This window comes from Convolutriloba macropyga, chromosome 8, assembly GCF_964194025.1.
Source record: "Convolutriloba macropyga chromosome 8, txConMacr16.3, whole genome shotgun sequence".
NCBI lineage: Eukaryota > Metazoa > Xenacoelomorpha > Acoela > Convolutidae > Convolutriloba > Convolutriloba macropyga.
The window spans coordinates 4,100,624-4,117,644 of record NC_134475.1 but is presented as its reverse complement, the minus strand read 5'-3'; the positions used below and the strand labels follow the sequence as shown (position 1 = coordinate 4,117,644).

At 35.5% G+C, this 17,021-nt stretch overlaps 1 protein-coding gene across 1 annotated transcript in view; it reads right to left on the bottom strand.

Annotated features, from left to right (window-relative positions):
- Positions 1-8,056: 8,056 nt before the first annotated feature.
- LOC142344398 (PH-interacting protein-like) overlaps positions 8,057-17,021 on the bottom strand; it is a 105,413-nt gene continuing 96,448 nt past the window's right edge. Inside the window, exons 28-31 of the mRNA XM_075396010.1 lie at positions 16,265-16,524; positions 15,938-16,022; positions 10,060-10,410; positions 8,057-9,846 (exon numbers count right to left, since the gene is read on the bottom strand). Of these exons, the coding sequence (XP_075252125.1) occupies positions 8,368-9,846; positions 10,060-10,410; positions 15,938-16,022; positions 16,265-16,524 (2,175 nt within the window). The 3' untranslated portion in view covers positions 8,057-8,367. The remainder of the gene's footprint in view (positions 9,847-10,059; positions 10,411-15,937; positions 16,023-16,264; positions 16,525-17,021) is intronic.

Genomic DNA, 17,021 nt, shown 5'->3' with positions numbered 1-17,021 from the left:
CAAGGTAGTCGACATTGACTGCCCATTCTGCTTCTCTCCTCTGCAGCTGTTGTTGTATAGCCTTTTTCTTATTATTGGCGCCAGGCATATTGATACAGGTGCTTTTTGCAAAAGTTTTGAACTTTGTTCTTGTTTGATCTATCAGTTTGTCAGTTTTAGTTTTTATTAAGTTTTTGTAACAGCTGAATGAAACAAGTATTATCAAAAGCAACTTCAAAGGACACGCGTAAGAGTATTCAGTTTGTTTGCTGCATTAAAACAGCCGCTCTAGACGCTTTTTTCTTGTTGTCCTGTTAATGTTTTGAGGGTGTTACTGCTCTGTGGGAGGACGATGTGACTGCTTTTATACGTAAGCTACAGATTTAAGTGTTTTACCTTTTCGATACAAAACTCCTTTGTTCTGAAATTTGAAAGAAAAAGCAATCAGACCTGTTTTGTTTTTAATGAAGTGACGTGTGTTGTGGTCTGATTTTTCTTTTAACCTAAACTTTGTTGGGTCTGTTGAACTTTGCAGATTGTCAGAGAACGTCATTTTTTTTTACTGAAGAATAATATCAAAATGTGTTTGTTATCGCCTTTGATGCTAAACGTTATTCCTTGACGTTTAAATCTTTTCTGCAACGAACAACCTAAATCCGAAGTTTTTTTTTTAACGTGCCCTCTGAAGTAGAAAGCGTTTGACTGTAATTGCTGTGTTCTTTTTTGCTTTACATTCTTTTTGAATCAAAAAATCGGAAACTTGATGATAATTAACTACGATAAAAACAAATTGTGGGTGTTCTTCTATTTTTTTTAATGTGTGTGTATGTGTATGAACACTATCTACTCCAGAGTTGAAAGCAATGTACACGCTTCCTGAGAACTAAAAAACGTTATTGAACGCTAATCTCATCGAGGAATATGGAATATTTTGTTGCAAATCGAAAAAATGCAAAGCTTGTTTTTGTTTTTTTTAAACAGGAGCGTGGACAAAGTTTTCTTATATTAGATAACAGGTATATAAATATGATATTAGTATATAAATATGATATTAGTAGGTATTTTATAGGTATATAATTATATATATGTTACTTCGGATGAAGACGCTTTGATTTTTTTTGTTAACTTTGTTCTTCGTTAGAATTTGAAAATGAAATTAGAACTATTTGGTTGCTGAGAGACAGTCTTCTGTAGACGTCATTTCTTGTTACACATTTTTGTACTTATCTATTCCTTTCTTTCTTCTTTTTTTTCAACTCTCTCTCTTCTTTATTCTGGTTCTTCGTTATTGTCGCGAAGTGACGGCTCCTTTCTAAAAGGTTCTAAAATACAGCACACATTTTGAGTTATAGGAACAATGGAAATGGTATTGAGAAAATTTTTTAAAGTACTCCCTGATTTTGTTAACTTTTTTTTTTGTTTCAGTTTCAGAATTTTGGTTGCTTTCAATGTGTTTGTCGTTAAAAAAGGTCACCAATGTTTACTACTTATTAACAAGAGATTTCCAGATTACAATGAATTGCTAGGTTGCAAACGTGGGTAAAACATAAAACCCGCAAATTTTACAAATCAAAACAAATCAGAAGTCATCAATCAATCAAAACAAATTAAGGAAATCAAGCTTGTGCTTGAACAATCGCTAATAACAGGTAAAGATAACAACATAACAAGAAAAGTGGAAACAAACAACTAGCTTACATGATCCGAACGCAGAAGCAATGAACAATTAAATGTAGAAAAATTTATTTCACAAAATGTCGCCGGTAACAGTATGTGCCGACAATTCAGCGCTGTAACATGCTGCTGTTTTGTGGCTATTGTCAAGTCCAGAATCCTATTTTAATCAACTTGCTCACAAATTTGTGACACCAGCCATCCTATTCTCCAACTCAATACCAAATTAGACTTTAGACGCGATGAGAAAAGTTTGGTGAAATAAAATAAAAACAAATAAAATATGTTACAGCACTCAATTGTCAAAAATGCACTCGAAATAACTACAATGAGAAGTGGTTGAAAAAAAATATTGCTCAAGAACGATAAAACTGTTTTGACAAATTTTAGAGGCTGACTTTCATTCTCGGCTTTTGGATAGTTGCAATGTAAATTTGAAATTGAACATGGTTGTTGAATATAATGAATCATTGTCAGTAATCTAAATCTTCAAATAAAAGACCCATGGCGAGGATCGATAATGGGTGCTGGTACATGATATTTCGTTAAATGCTTTCCTCTTTTTCAAAAATCTTGTCCAATTTTTTTTTCGATAAAATTTCGGTGAAATAAATCCATTTTGCAAAATTACAAAAAATAATTACGTTTACAAATTCTCTTGTTTTCAGCGCTTAGTGCTTGACTGACTGTGACCGTATTCTATTGTTCCAATTCCCGTTGAACTGAAACAAATCGGAAGCTGTCATACAATGAGAAGCAAAACATTACAAAAAAAAATGCAGCACTGAATGGATTCAAAAAATTGCTCAATATTTTGCTAATAAAGAAAAAACGTAACAAACACGTCGATAAAGGAAATCCGAGCAGACTACATTGCAGACTTCAAATTGATAGCAAAACATTGGAAGATTCGAAAAATTGTCCAGGAAACCTTTTGAAGAAAAACAAGCAGAGATTTTTTCCAGAAGTACTAAGGTACTCTTTGTTGATATACGAAAGTTAAGCTGGAATCAACACTATCAAAAGCCGAAAAACGTAAAAAATAAAGAAAAGATTACAATTTTGATAAAATATTTCAGAGCATAAAACTCAAAACTCATATCGTGCAAATCAAACATGGATGGTTTTCTTTTGAATTCCTTAACAACAGTCAATGCGTCAAGACTAGATGCTGGAATAAAATTAGAGCATGGCAGGTGAACGAAACATAAGATTGGCAAAAACATCTTGTCAAATACTGCAAAATTGTGTTCTGACAGAAAATTGAGAGTAAGCACATTCAAAACTCTCGTGACATTTAATCAAAATTATTCAAAGAACTCCAGCGGTTGTTTTTGAACAAAAAAGAAGAAAACCAGCTATTGCACTTATTTGGTGCCAATTCGGCAATTTTATGACAAAATGACAACAGTACAAAAATGCCATAAAACTAAACAATTTGAAAACGGGAAAACAAATTAAAAACGGGAAAAAGCGAAGTATTCAGAAAACGGAAACAAATATGGTAGTTGAAAGTTAAAATTTCTGTTATCGCACATTCCGGAAAATTTTGTAGTTGTTGCTGAATGGTTCGGCAAAACACGTACACAGCAGAAGATGCAAATTTCCAATATCAATAGATGAAATATTGTAACTCCACTTCTCATAAAATACAGCACCAAAAGTTCAAAAAGGAGTTTTAATAAATTCTGAAAAATGTCTTGGAAGTTCTTTGCCTTCTTATATAATCTGCGATTTAAAGATAGAATAAGTTCCGAGCCGGCTCATCCGCCTTTTTGGCATAAAGCCTAACAAATAAGGAAGAGATAGAAAAATCCCAGAAATTCATGTAATTTTTTAAAAAAAATGTGAATGAATACAAAAATCGCCTCCACCGCGATTACTTCATTGGAGTAAAAAAAATGCCCCATTAGATTGATGAGATCAGCCTTTATTAGGAAAAAAACTCAGTACGAACAACAAAATAAAACAAAAATATTAACAAACAACTATTAAATCCAAAACTTTGTATATTTAAAAAACTTAATAGCAAGGTCAAAATAGCGTCAGATAAAACTGAAACGAAACAAAACAACTTGTACCTGACTAAAAAAGAAAAAGGATTCACTCCATAATAAGGCTCGGTAACAATTAGACAAAAAAACAAAAAACAGCAAAGTTAATAAATCGGAATAAATTTTAAAAACAATTAGTTTCAAAGTAATGAAAACCATTTGATAGCAATTGAAAACATCCAACGCGTTTTTGATCACATACGCTTCTATAGAAGGGCAGTAAACCTGTAAACAAAAATTCAATTAAAATTTGCGAGAGAACGATGTCGAAGCCGTAAAGGCGTATTTAAAACCTCGCAATATGTTCAATTGAGCCTTCCTCGAACACCAATAAAACGGTATGCCAGATATCTTTATTGAGAACAGTTAATAAGAGAAAAAATAGGCAACATTAAACAACTTTTTTGTATTTTTGAAAATAATTAGTTTCAAGGTCATGAAAGCCACCTACAAAATGGAAGGTGAACGAAATATAAGATTGGCAAAAACATCTAGTCAAATACTGCAAAATTTTGTTCTGATAGAAAATTGAGATTGAGCACATTCAGAACTCTCGTGGCATTTGAGCAAAATTATTCAAAGAATTCCAGCGGTTCTTTTTGAACAAAAAAGAAGAAAACCAGCTATTGCACTTATTTGGTGCCAACTTGTCTAACTAATGACAAAATGACAACAGTACAAAAATGCCATGAAACTAAACAATTTGAAAACGGGAAAACAATTTAAAAACGGGAAAACGCGAAGTATTCAAAAAACGGGAAAAATATCGTAGTTGAAAGTTAACATCTATTGACGGATATTCCAAAAAATTTTGTAGTTGTTGCTGATTGGTTCTGAGAAACACATACACAGCAGACGATGAAAGTTTCCAATTTCATTAGATGAAATATTGTCACTCTTCTTCTCAAAAATTACACCAACAGAATTTCACTCAGGAGTTTCAAAAAATTCTGAAGAAAAGGCTTTAAAAGTCTTTGTTTTCCTATGTGATCTGCGATGTAGTATAATTATAAACAGAAAGGTGGAAAACAGTTCCACAAAGACACGCTCATTTTCAATTACAATTTCAAAAATTAATTAAATTCAAATTCGGGCCGACTCCAGTTATCGTAGAACCACCAAAACAAAAATTTTGCAAAAATGCTCCACTGTTATTGCAGTAAAATATGCATCAAAAATGACGCTTATTTTAATATCTTGGAATTCAAGATCTATCGGGGAAAAATGGGCTGAACGGTCAATTTAAAGCTTTCATCTATCAAGGGTGATAAAATATTGGGAAAATCCCAGGGGAAATTCTGTTAAAAGACCTATGATGCCCAAAATCTGATGAATCATGCCCAACATTGTGACAGACGTGTCGTTTTTAAAATTGTTAAAGGTAATAGTACATGATTGTGCGAAAAACATGAACAGGACTCACAGCCAAACACAAAATTTTCAATTATAAAAAAGAAAACACAATGAAATCTGTAGTATCTCTAGAAAAAATAGGCTACGGGTGATCAAAAATAAACACTCGTTGAATTTTAATCACAACGTGAATGAGTGAAAAAAAATTCGCTTGGCTTAGTTTAAAAAAGATTTGAATTTAAACAAAATACACAAAATACTGTCCAGTCATCAGCTAGTTTACAACTAATAATTGAGAGTTTTCTGTTTTTTTTTTCAAAATGGAAACCTATTTGTTTGTAGAAACTTCCAATTCATAAAGCAATTTATCATTGTTTTCAAAAAAAGATTAAAACGCCATTTTTAGAAAGTTTCGATAGTATTAATTGTTTTTAGTGCTGTTAAGATAAATAACAACCAAAGCAATGCCATTTTTTCGCAAAATTTTGCAAGTCATCAGCCTGAGAGGGCGCCAACAGTTAACAACTCACTGCGAAGGTCAAGTTCTGAACTTCCGATTTTAACAAAATCAAATATTTGTAAATTTGCAGCAGATGTTCATTCATGAAGCGAGAGAATAAACGAAAGCTAGTAACGTGTTCAAATTTAAAATTTCCCATAACCAGAGCAGCATATAGCTGCTATATTACTCATCATTTCTTAAAAATTATCAAACCACTCTCAAATGTTTAACACAAAATATTGATAAAAGTTTGCAAATTTTGTAAGTTTTTTTTAAACCATAAGTAAATTTTTTACTTGCATTTGGAAACAAAACATTCAAAAGAAAAAACTGAAACTAATATATTACAGAGTTGCTTTCTGCGGTTCACAAATAATCGAAAGGTGAAAAGGAATATTTAACGTTAGAGTTCAATAAAAAATTAGTTAAAGACAGTTAAACCAAAAGCATAACTGATAATAAAATAGGAAAAATAAGGCATTTTTATAAAAAATTTTTTTTCTAGTATTGTAAAACTAGTGAAGAACTTATGCCCCTACGGACCAAAAATAGTAGAAAAAAATTATTTACAGCACATGTACCACTCTACGTTGTCTTCAAAAGGCAGTGAATTTAGCTTATGTGTCTAACACTAAGAGGTAGAGAGTGTAAAGATCACAGAAAACACAGAAATTAAGAACGCAGAAATCGTCAATCTAATTTACGAGCAAATTAAAAAACACTCATTACTGGATGGATCTAAAACCGGTCCCTTCTCAATTTCTCAGAAACATACTTTAAAAAGACAGCATTTGTAAGCATTTTAAGTAACATTTTTGCAATTTATTTTCAAAAAAAAATATTTTAGGCTCACTTTCAACTTTGGTCTCACTTTTGTTGATAACAGCAAACAAGAAGCTAACAATATTGACAAATGTACAGATTGAATTTTTTCGGGAATATTCTTCAGAGGGTATTTCTTACCGTTTTCTCTCACAAAACATTGCAGATTTCTGGGTCAAATTTTTTAAATAGCATTTTCAGTCTAGAAATCTTATGTAAATATAACCGACTAAACGTCGGAAGAATTGCTCTCGAACTAGTGGGAGCTCTAATCAATTGCAGCCTGCTTCAGTCTGGGGGGGAAGCTTAAATGGGATTAAAAAGTTCAATAGTGAGCTTCAAATAACCACATTAGAGGTTAACATATACCACTATCAAGATTTAAATTAAAAAATGGCGCCAGTTTCGGCGCAATTTTCATTTGACCTATCATTAAATTGCCACCAATTGAATTCAGCTGCTTGAAATTGTGATTGAGAGAGAATTTTAGATCACGCGAAACGCAAGTCAAGGGCGTAGAAGTCGCTCGAAAAGTCAAAATTGTCAAGCAAAAATTTTGCATAAAAAAAGACACGTTTACAATATTTGCTACGAACTTCGTTCAAGAGCAAGTAATAAAGCTCGATGTCAAGAGTTAAAATTGTTAAGTTTAGTTTTTTTTTGAAAACCGGTACTCCTCTTTCAACCGTTTAAAATGTCATTTCTGCAAGATGTCAGCGCGTGGAGTCACTAATGTCGTTGCACGAACTCCTGAATCCTAATGAGGGTTCTTTTTTCCAGCGCCGGGCTACGGGTTGAGGGCGTAAGACGTACTCTCCGTGATTTGGGTTCATAACCCATGTGAACGAAGCTTTAAATTACGTAACAGTTTCCTGATTAAATATGTATAAACATAAAGATAGAGTGTTGTTGCTTGATGCTTGTCAAGAAACATCCCGAAAGCTTCTTTCTTTTTCAGGGAAATATAAGATGTTAATTTTAATTCCTTTTTGAAAATTTTAAATACTTTTTTTATTTATGAAACTGAACCAAATCAAGTTTAGAACAACCTAATGAATCTCATGAGGATACTGTACCGTTATCCATAGATATAGATACCTGCAAAGCATGATCGATCATATAACATATCGTGCAGATCAGTTTAAATAAATTTATAACTAACTAACGTCGGGCGAATTGCGCTCAAACGACCAGCGGGTGGTTGGTTTCGGTAGTAGCCCGCTGGGGCATAGTGATGTTATCATTAGGACGTGCATTAGGGGGTTGGTGAGCGGCGTGAGGGTGTCGAGCCATGCCGGGGTTGGGTTCAGATAACTGTGCGGGTGGGGGGGGGGGGGAGATGGCTGAGTGTTATTACGCCTGCATGTGTATTATGCCGTTAAATGCTTAAATATTGTGGTTGAATAGACTAAGCTAAGAACTTTGCCAATGCTAAACCGTCATGGGACTTTTTTTAAACGGCGGTCAACTGTAATTACGAGCAGTTCAAATCAAAAGTAATCAGTTTTTCTTCGCTTTTTAAAGTATCAATTTATGGTTGCAATAAGGCGATTTTGTTAATTTTACAGTTTGTACAAACGATTGCCAGTTTTCAAATTGGCTTCAATGTAATACCCTAATTCTGAGTATTGCTAATATCATTGAAGAATTAAGAGATTGCAACAAAACAGAATTTGGGAAAGAAAAGTCTGCAATTCTCAAAAAAAATTGTCGCAGACAATACAACAAACTACATTTATCACTAAATTCCATCTCATAAACACAATCAAAAGTATAGAGAGCTACAAACTTAAGTAGAAATAGGCATTAACAATGTCAATTAAAGTTGCTTCACAAATTCAAAATTAGGCGCTCCGAAAGTCTTGTCGTGTAAGCTATAACTGAGATCAACATTTAACAGCTCTAGCAAGATGATCTAAATAAACTCTTTTGAGTTGGACGTTGCGATAAACAGTATTTCGAAGAAGCAATGTCTCATATGGATCAACTGTCGTAATCGAAAAAATCATCATCCGATTCGTAGTAATACATTGCTCGGTTCACATTGAGTGACCTTGACGTTGCAATTCGAGCAGACGACCTTTGACTTTGAAGTGAAGAGGCTTCAGATCTTGTTGCAGTGACCCGCTTTGCTCTGTTTTTAACAACACGTTTCTTTTTCACAGGAGAGGCTGGTGGTTGCAACGGAGGCGGTACAACCCGTGGTTTCAGCGCTGGTCTTGGAACGTGTGGTTTCAGCGCTGGTCTTGGAACGTGTGGTTTCAGCGCTGGTCTCGGAACGTTACTCGACCTGGAACTACCTGAGGTTTTCGAAATGGTCTGCCGAGGTATTCGCAAATTGGTGTCAGTGTACGAGTAATCCGATTCTGAACTTGAGCTCAGTTCTTTTAAGTTGCTGGCTGCGGATCTATTTCTGAAAGAGTATGAATTCGATTCGGGTTCCAAGTCATTTTCGCTGGCGCTTTCAGGTGAGCTTTCATCTTCGTTACTGGAATCGGGTTGCGGACGACAAACGGACTTCGTCGTTTCTTTAGGCAAGTCTTTGTTTTGTCTCTCAGGCTTTCTGACGTATTCGACACTTTCTACTGTCTTGCTCTCGTTAATAACCGGCACCTCATTCGAAGCCTTTTCCAGATTTGCGGGTTCATCAGCTTCTTCTGTTTCTGATGCCGAACTAATTGCACTTTCTTCATCATTATCAATACCACCTTTGTTATTTTCCTCATACTCCGATATTTCTTCCTCGATTTCACTCGAATTGGGGTCAGGAGCAACTACGCAATTTTGTTCATTTTTGTCATTACTGTCGTTGTTTCGATTCAAATCTTCCAAAAGTTCTGAAATCTGTCTCAGATTGTCATCATTGTCCTCTGATTCTAATCCGTATTGACAGGGTTCATTCGAATTGCAGTCCAAATGGGCATCATGGCCAATTCTGTCATCCTTGTTTACTTCAGCAAAGACTTCTGTTTCTTTTTGCTCTTCTTCTTGTTGACTGTCATCTGAGCAATCAACAGCACTATTTTCTGCTTCAATCTGATTGGCTAAAAGTGTCTGGTCCTCCTCTTGTGAGGAGCATGATGACGTCACGCCTTCGTTTTCATCAGTTTCATCGCCAAAGGGCATCGTGTGGTCAAAGTCTTTCACTGGATTATCGGTCAATAATTGTTCCTCTTCCTCAATGGTTCTCAACTCGGCAGATTGCTCCAGATTGATATCATGCAGATCATTTCTATGATCGGTATGGTCAACTTCACTCTCCGAATCGCGCGCACGTTTTCTGGATCCACTCTGTTGTTTCTTCTGGTTTCGTTTTAGTTCCTGCTGACAGAGGAAGACCTTTCGATTCCTGCCTCCGTAGTTCACGTTCTCGTGGAACCGTCTCGCCATTTTGTACTCCTCGAATATGATTGGGAAATTCTCTTCAAATATCCCAGATAGCTTGATGGTCATCTGCTTGGTCTAAAGGTACACAAGGAAAATAACTATGTCATCCAGAAAATAACCCCCTCGAAACGTTCGCAAACGCTTCCAGCACTGAGTAAAACCGCATTTTTGTAGGGTTTCAAATTATATTCACTCAATATCTCTACTTTTCATTCAGTTATTTTAAAATCTCACGATGACTATAGTTGCCTACTAAACATGGTAATAAAAAGCAGAACATAAACCAACCTTTGATTTTTTAGACGCATTGCACTGTTTAGACTCATTAAACAGGGTCCTGATGTCACTTGCGAAATGTAGCGGATCATCGTATCGTTCCAATTGCAACTTTGTCTGTATGAAGCATAGGTTCAGATTTTCGTTCCTGGTTCGTTGAATGGAAGGAATGATATCAACAGGAGAAGTTGCCGAAGTACCGGATGCATTCGAGACTGTACTGGCTATGTCACTCTTCATTCCAGATTCACCCATCACAGACTCTCGTATGTGGGCTGATTCTGGCCGGTTCATCAACTGAACCATCAGAGAGGCACATTGACTTTTCCAAGACGTGTTGTCAAATTTAGAACATCTCAATTGCTAAACACAGGAATACACAAGTAGTGATCTAATTAAGAGCGTATACAGAATGTTTCGACTGCTCTCATCCACAATCTTTAGTCAATATTTCCACAAACAGATTACAGGATGTAAACTTTTGAACAGCAAACCTTTGATAAGGTATCCGAATAAGAAATATAACCGACCAACGTCGAAAAAATTGCTCTCGAACGACTCGTGGGAACTCTAATCAATTGCAGCCTGCTTCAGTCGAGGGGGGGGGGGGGGGAGGTGGCAGGGAGGGAGGTAGCCTAGATAAGGGGTTGGACGAAGAAGTCCACTAAGTAGCTTCAAATGATTTCATTCGAGGTTATGATGTATGATTATTCAGATTTAAAGTAAAAAAAAAAACAATTCATTTGGCTTTTAGTAGTAAACTGCCCCCATTGAGTTCAGCTGCTTAAAATTGTGAATGAGAGAGAAATTTAGAACACGCAAAAAGTCAGGAACGAAAAGCCACTCGAAAAGCCAAATCTTCAAAAAACAAAAAAAATATTGCATAAGGCACACAGTTACAATAATAGATCCTAATTTCCTTCGAGAGCAATTAAAAAGTGGGTTCGATCTATTATATTCAGGGTCTATACCAGAGAGAATAGTCAGGAGAAGGAACCATCAAAATTTGGTGGCTCAATTGTGTCAAAAAATATACAGATACCAGGTCATAGAAGTTCTCAGTTTAAACTGATAATTTGAAACAATTATAATCATCATAAGCCAAAAGATCTGAATTATTGAAGACAAAAACCCTTTCAAGTAATTTTTGATTTCTGAAAACTGTTTGTCTTATCCTGTAGCCATCGACTTCACTCTTTTGGTTGGCCTTGACTAAAATCTATATTTCGAAAAATTGCTATGAATTCTGACCATCATGACTACAATTCGAAGAATTTACGGTTCCCGAACAAAAACTAAACCATAAAATAACACGAATGGATTTTCAAAACTACTTAGAACCCCCTCAAAAAACAACGAAACAAAGAACATTACCACAAGTGAACAAAAAAACCATCGTTTTTGATCAAATCCCCGGTTTTTTCATTTACCATTTAATTTAGAGCAAACCAAAACGTCACAAAACCCCTTGCAACATCGCTGCACTTACGGTTTAGGCGTAATTGAAATCATCACTCAAACACAAAACAATTGAAATTTCTTTAGTTGCAAAAAAATAACCGACTAACTTCAGGCGAAATGCTCTCAAACGACCGGCAAACGGTTGTTTCCGTCGGTAGCTAGCCGCGGTTAAGTGAGGCTAGCTTTAGCTTAAATGAAAGAGCGTGATGTGAGGGTAATAGATGATGACATCACGCCATATAATAGCAGGTGAAGTGCGGCATCAACAAAAGAGTTAACGAAAGGGACAGTGAGAGATAGAGAGGGAGAGAAAGCTAAGAAAAATTTCCATGATGATATCATTCGCCTCTGCAACTTCTAGTTTTCTAGCATTGTCAGTGATTAAATCATTGACAAAAACTGAAAGTGCAAAATTCATAAGAAAAGTTTTCAAATTTTGCAGTGAAAAATGTTCAAAACAGTTTTTTGTCTCCGGAGTTCCGTCATGTAACCCATTTGCAAGACAAAAAAATTTCGGTGGCCAGTAATGATTGTTTCTTTAAATTTGCAAATTTTAACAAAATCTTGCGACAATTCGTGATACTACTATCTTCTGAAACATTTCAGTTTCTCAAGAACATATTCAGTCTCCCTAATTCAAGCCTTGGATAGTTTCAGTGGCTCAAAAAGATCCATAAAATTGAACATGGTAATTTTCGAAAATTTGAAAAAAAAAATAAATTTTACAAATAAATTGCTAAACCTCGAGCCATTGAAATATTGATAACTATCTCATTAACTCCAAGAAACTATGTAGCAGCTTATTATCATACATTGGAGGAGGTCCCTGCGCCCCTGGTGCCGAAAAATAAAAAAAATGAAAATACTCAAAACATGAAAAAATTGCAAAAACTTTCTTTTGGAAAAATTGCTTAAATTCGTGATATTAAAAACTTAAAAAACTTTTCAATGCAACTAGCAACTATGCAGTAAGCTATTATCAAACCCTAGAGAAGGATCATTGACTCTAGAGGATGGAGAAACCTAAAAAATGACAAAAAATTTTAACTAAATAAAAAAATGACAAAATAACTTGAAAAAAACTGCAAAGTTTTTTAAAAAATAGCAAAAATTTGTGACATTAGAAGTTGAAACTATTCGATGGCCAATAATTATTTTTCAGTAACTAATTATCAAACACTTAAGGAGTTTTTCTGAACCCTCAGGCTGAAAAAACCTGAATGACAAAATAAAAAAACTTAAAAAAAATGCAATTTTTTTCAAAAAAAGCTAACATTCGTGATGTTAAAATCTTGAAAAACATTCCACTGCATCCAAAAACTATACAGTAACCTATTATCAAACCCTAGAGGAGGTTTCTTAACATCTAGGTCTGAAAATTTTGAAAATGACAATTTTCAAAAAGCTTGAAAAAAAAATGTGAAAATTAATTAAAATTTATGTGTTTTTGTTTGGATTACCAAAACATATAACTCTTAAAATGGTGATAAAAAGTACTCATGTCTTGCAAAAGACCTTAATCAACCTCAACGAGCCTCAGTTTTAGACTAATCCAGCAAAATTTGAAAAATGACGAAAAAACACGAAAAAAGGCAACATTTTGGGCTTAAAACTCAGAATAATGCCTTTTTTTCGAAAAATGACTAAACTAAAAATGACCATTTAACATAAAATTAGTGCCTTCCCGATAACTTGATCACACTAAGCACTTGAAGGACTACTAAAGGCGGTCAAGTGCCTCTAACGAAACAATGCCCGCTGGGCGCTACCTGTTTATCCCGTTTTAAGGACGAAAGGTCAAATGGGTGACACGAAAAATCGGTCAAGCGAAAAATTGCATAAAAAAAACCAACAGGACTAATATAATTGCTACAAACTTCTTTTTGGAGCAATTAATAAGAACAAAAAAGGACAAGAAAATTTTAATGAAAACACTAAAATTTTACTAAATGAAAGAGATGCAAAGTAATCATTGCTGTCCGTATTGGAACTCAGTAGCAATACAACAGAGAACAACATAGCTGCCAGTTTGCCAGAAGACAGCCTCAATAGCTTCGTAGATCAGCAGTCTCAAAAAGATAGCAGAACCAGAGCAAAAATATGACTTCATTAGAGGTTATTATATATCGCTATTAAGATTTAGAGTGAAAAAAATGACACCAAATTCGACGCACATTTCATTTGGATCTTAGTAGTAAACTGCCATCAATTGAGTTTAGCCGCTTAAAATTGTGAATTAGAGAGAAGCATGGATCAAGTAAAAAGTCAAGGGCGTTAAATTACCTCGAAAAGCCAAACATATAACGCAAAAAAGACACACAGGTACAATAATAGCTTCAAAGTCATTCGAGAGCAACTAAAAAGCGGATAAAAAGCAAATAAACTAAACTAAACCAAAATAACATAATTAGATTCTATATCAGAGAACTGTCCGAAGAAAAAAGGAACCATCAAAATCTGGTGGCTCAATTATTTGTCTAAAAAAATCAATACCACCTCAGAGGATAAATTGAAATAAAAAGTCAAATGGGTCAGACGAAAAATCGGTCAAGCGAGAAATCGCATAAGATCAACAGGACTAAAATAATTGCTACGAGCTTCGTTTGAGAGGAATTAAACATTAAGGCACAAGTACTGAACCATAATTCACAAAAAGTTGAATTGATTAAACCTAAACCGACTAATTTTGGAAAAATTGCTCTCAAACGACAGGCGGGGCAATTTAATTCAGTGGCTGTAGTCTAGATAATTTTTTCTTCATGAGTGCGAAAAAGTTAACCATGCCGGGATTCAAACCATGGACCTCCCGATGCCTCACCAGAGGCACTGTCCACTCGGCTATTAGGCCTTTATTGATGTTATGCTGCAATCGATTTTAATTTAGCAACAAGCTTTACTTCGCGTTGAGAGCAATAAAGATCACTCAAAAACTAAGCAAAGCGTGAAAAAGTCACTTGCGAAGTCAAAGAATCTATTAGAAGAAAAGCGCAAAAACTGTCAAGCAAAAAATTAGCATAAAAAAGACCAACACATTTACAATAAATGCAACGAATTTCGTTCGAGAGCAATTAAAAAGAAAATTAGAACATAACCGGCAGATTGCCGGAAATTAGTAGCAAAATACGCTTGTCGGAATATTTGCTTGCCTTGGAAAATTCGCTTGTGGCCTTCCATGGAATTGAAACAACTATAGAAATACGATAGACATATTGACCACCAGTCCTTTAATAGAAGACCACTAGACTTTTCGGGTTAGATTCGGACTGTCATTTTTATGACACATACGCCCTATAAGGAGAACTCCCTCAGAGCTTTTTCAAAATATTCGGAATCAAAAACTCAAGTCTTTAATACTCAAGAATTAGGGAATATACGTTTGGCACAACTTAGATGATCTTTATTGATCACTATTGATCTTTAACAAGTAAATGTTCATAAAACTTAAGTTCATTAAGTGAGTTCAGAAGTTACTTTTTTGAGTGAGGTAAGTCACGCAATTGACCTAAAAGCAAAATGACGTCACGCACACAAATTTCAACTGCAAAGCAGTAAAAGTCACATAATTGAAAAACTAAACGGTCGCAAGAATCATTGATGGCGACGACGAATTAAAAAAAAACACGATGTCCCCAATAATAGCTACTCTCACTTCATGGCTATTAACTAGAAAACGAATCAAATGGATTTAGAAAAAAAACGATCAAAACACAACCGACTTACCTCGGGGAATTGCTCCTAAACGACTGGCGAGCACTTAGCTTCTTCAGTAGATAGCTACGGTTTAGGGGGCTAGCTTTAGCTTAATTGAAGGGGCGTGTGGTGAGCGCTGCATGGGGGCCAGAGCGTGCTCATTTACGAATGGAACGATGTGCAGGGGTGGGGGTGGTGAATGGGGGCTGATGTTGGGGGGGGGGGGGGGGGTGGTTCAATCTTTAGGAACCGTCCTTCACAACAAGGAATTTTTTCTCCAAAAGTTTTGGCGAAGTACTAGAATTACAGTCTAGTAAGAAGAAAGGCTCTAAGAGCCCTTAATGTCTCCCGGGCTTCAATAGTTTATACTGTTTTTGAGGACGAAAAGTCGAAAGGATCAAGCAAAAAATTGCATAAAAAAGACCACAGGACTAATATAATTGCTTCAAACTTCGTTCTCATTGCTTCAAACTTCGTAGAGCCAACAAAAAATCACCCGCAACAAAGCATTTTTTTCAATTATTGCTCTCCCACTACTTAAAAATTTCACACCACAAAAACTCGAATTGTCGTTTCATTTATTGTTATGGCGCTCACTTCAACAAATCATCAAAATGAGAGAACAGATATTTCCTCATTCCTCGATATAATTCAAATTCTTTGAATTATATATAAAACCACGATGAGATCAATAATATCCTCGTCATAGATTTAGTGAAAGAAATCATCCTTTGCTCACTGAAGTTAGGTCAATTTTTGGGTTCATCAGCAGTGTTTCCCTCATTCGCGCCACCACCGGTTTCACATCCTGGCACGCCTGCTCCCTGAAAGAAACAGCTTCATTTCGTTCATCAACTCGACACTCAATCCCCAATCTTAAGAATTCCTCTGCAATCGGGATCTCGCATATTTGATTTTCTAATCCCCCTAAGGAACTACTAGTTGAAAAATTTATAAGTTCTTCAGCCCAAAAATTGTTTAGTGGAAACGATTGATATCGACTCTCAACTATCACCAAGCACTTCAAATGAGGTTCACAGAAAACGTTAAGAAAATCAATTTTCACCTGACAATGTACTTCAAAATAGCAGTAACAACGCGAGCGTTCGCAACAATAGGCGCTGTACTGTAGTTGAACTTCTCTGCATTTTGGGCTATCAGGTCCACCTCCCACGTTAGAGCCATCATGCGTCTGTAGAAGCCGCTCTCAATCCGCTGCTTGATTGTCAGCAAGTCTGTGGGATACCCGACGTAGTCAATGTATGTTGGGAACTCTGATAGATCCACCGGAGCTCCAAACTGCTCTGCAATCTTCTCATCAGCGAGCTGTAATCACAAAACACACATGTGATACAAGGTAGAAAAAATTTCAACTCAAACCATTGCTCGCGCTTATTAAGAGACTTTCGATCTTTTCGAAATGTATAAACATTTACTGAATGAAATTTGGAGGTAACCAACTCGGTTACCAAAGAAGCATGTTTATTTCGACTTACAGATAAATAGATGAAAAGACTGATTACTTCGCTTGATCATCATAACGAAAACATAGCCGACAGATTGCCGGAAAATAGCCGCGATAGACGCTTGGGGCCTTCCGTGAATTGAAACAACTAAAGAAATAAGATAGACAGGTCGACCACCAGTCCAGTCCTTTAATAGACCACTAGACTTTTTGGGTTAGCTTTGGACTGTCATTTTTATGAGACACATAAGCTCTATAAGGAGAAAGCCTTAATAGGGCTTTTCAAAATTAGGATCTCTTCCGTTTGTGCCCCCTCAGATTAGTGGGCGCATATTATTTGCACCCCTCAGATGCACGT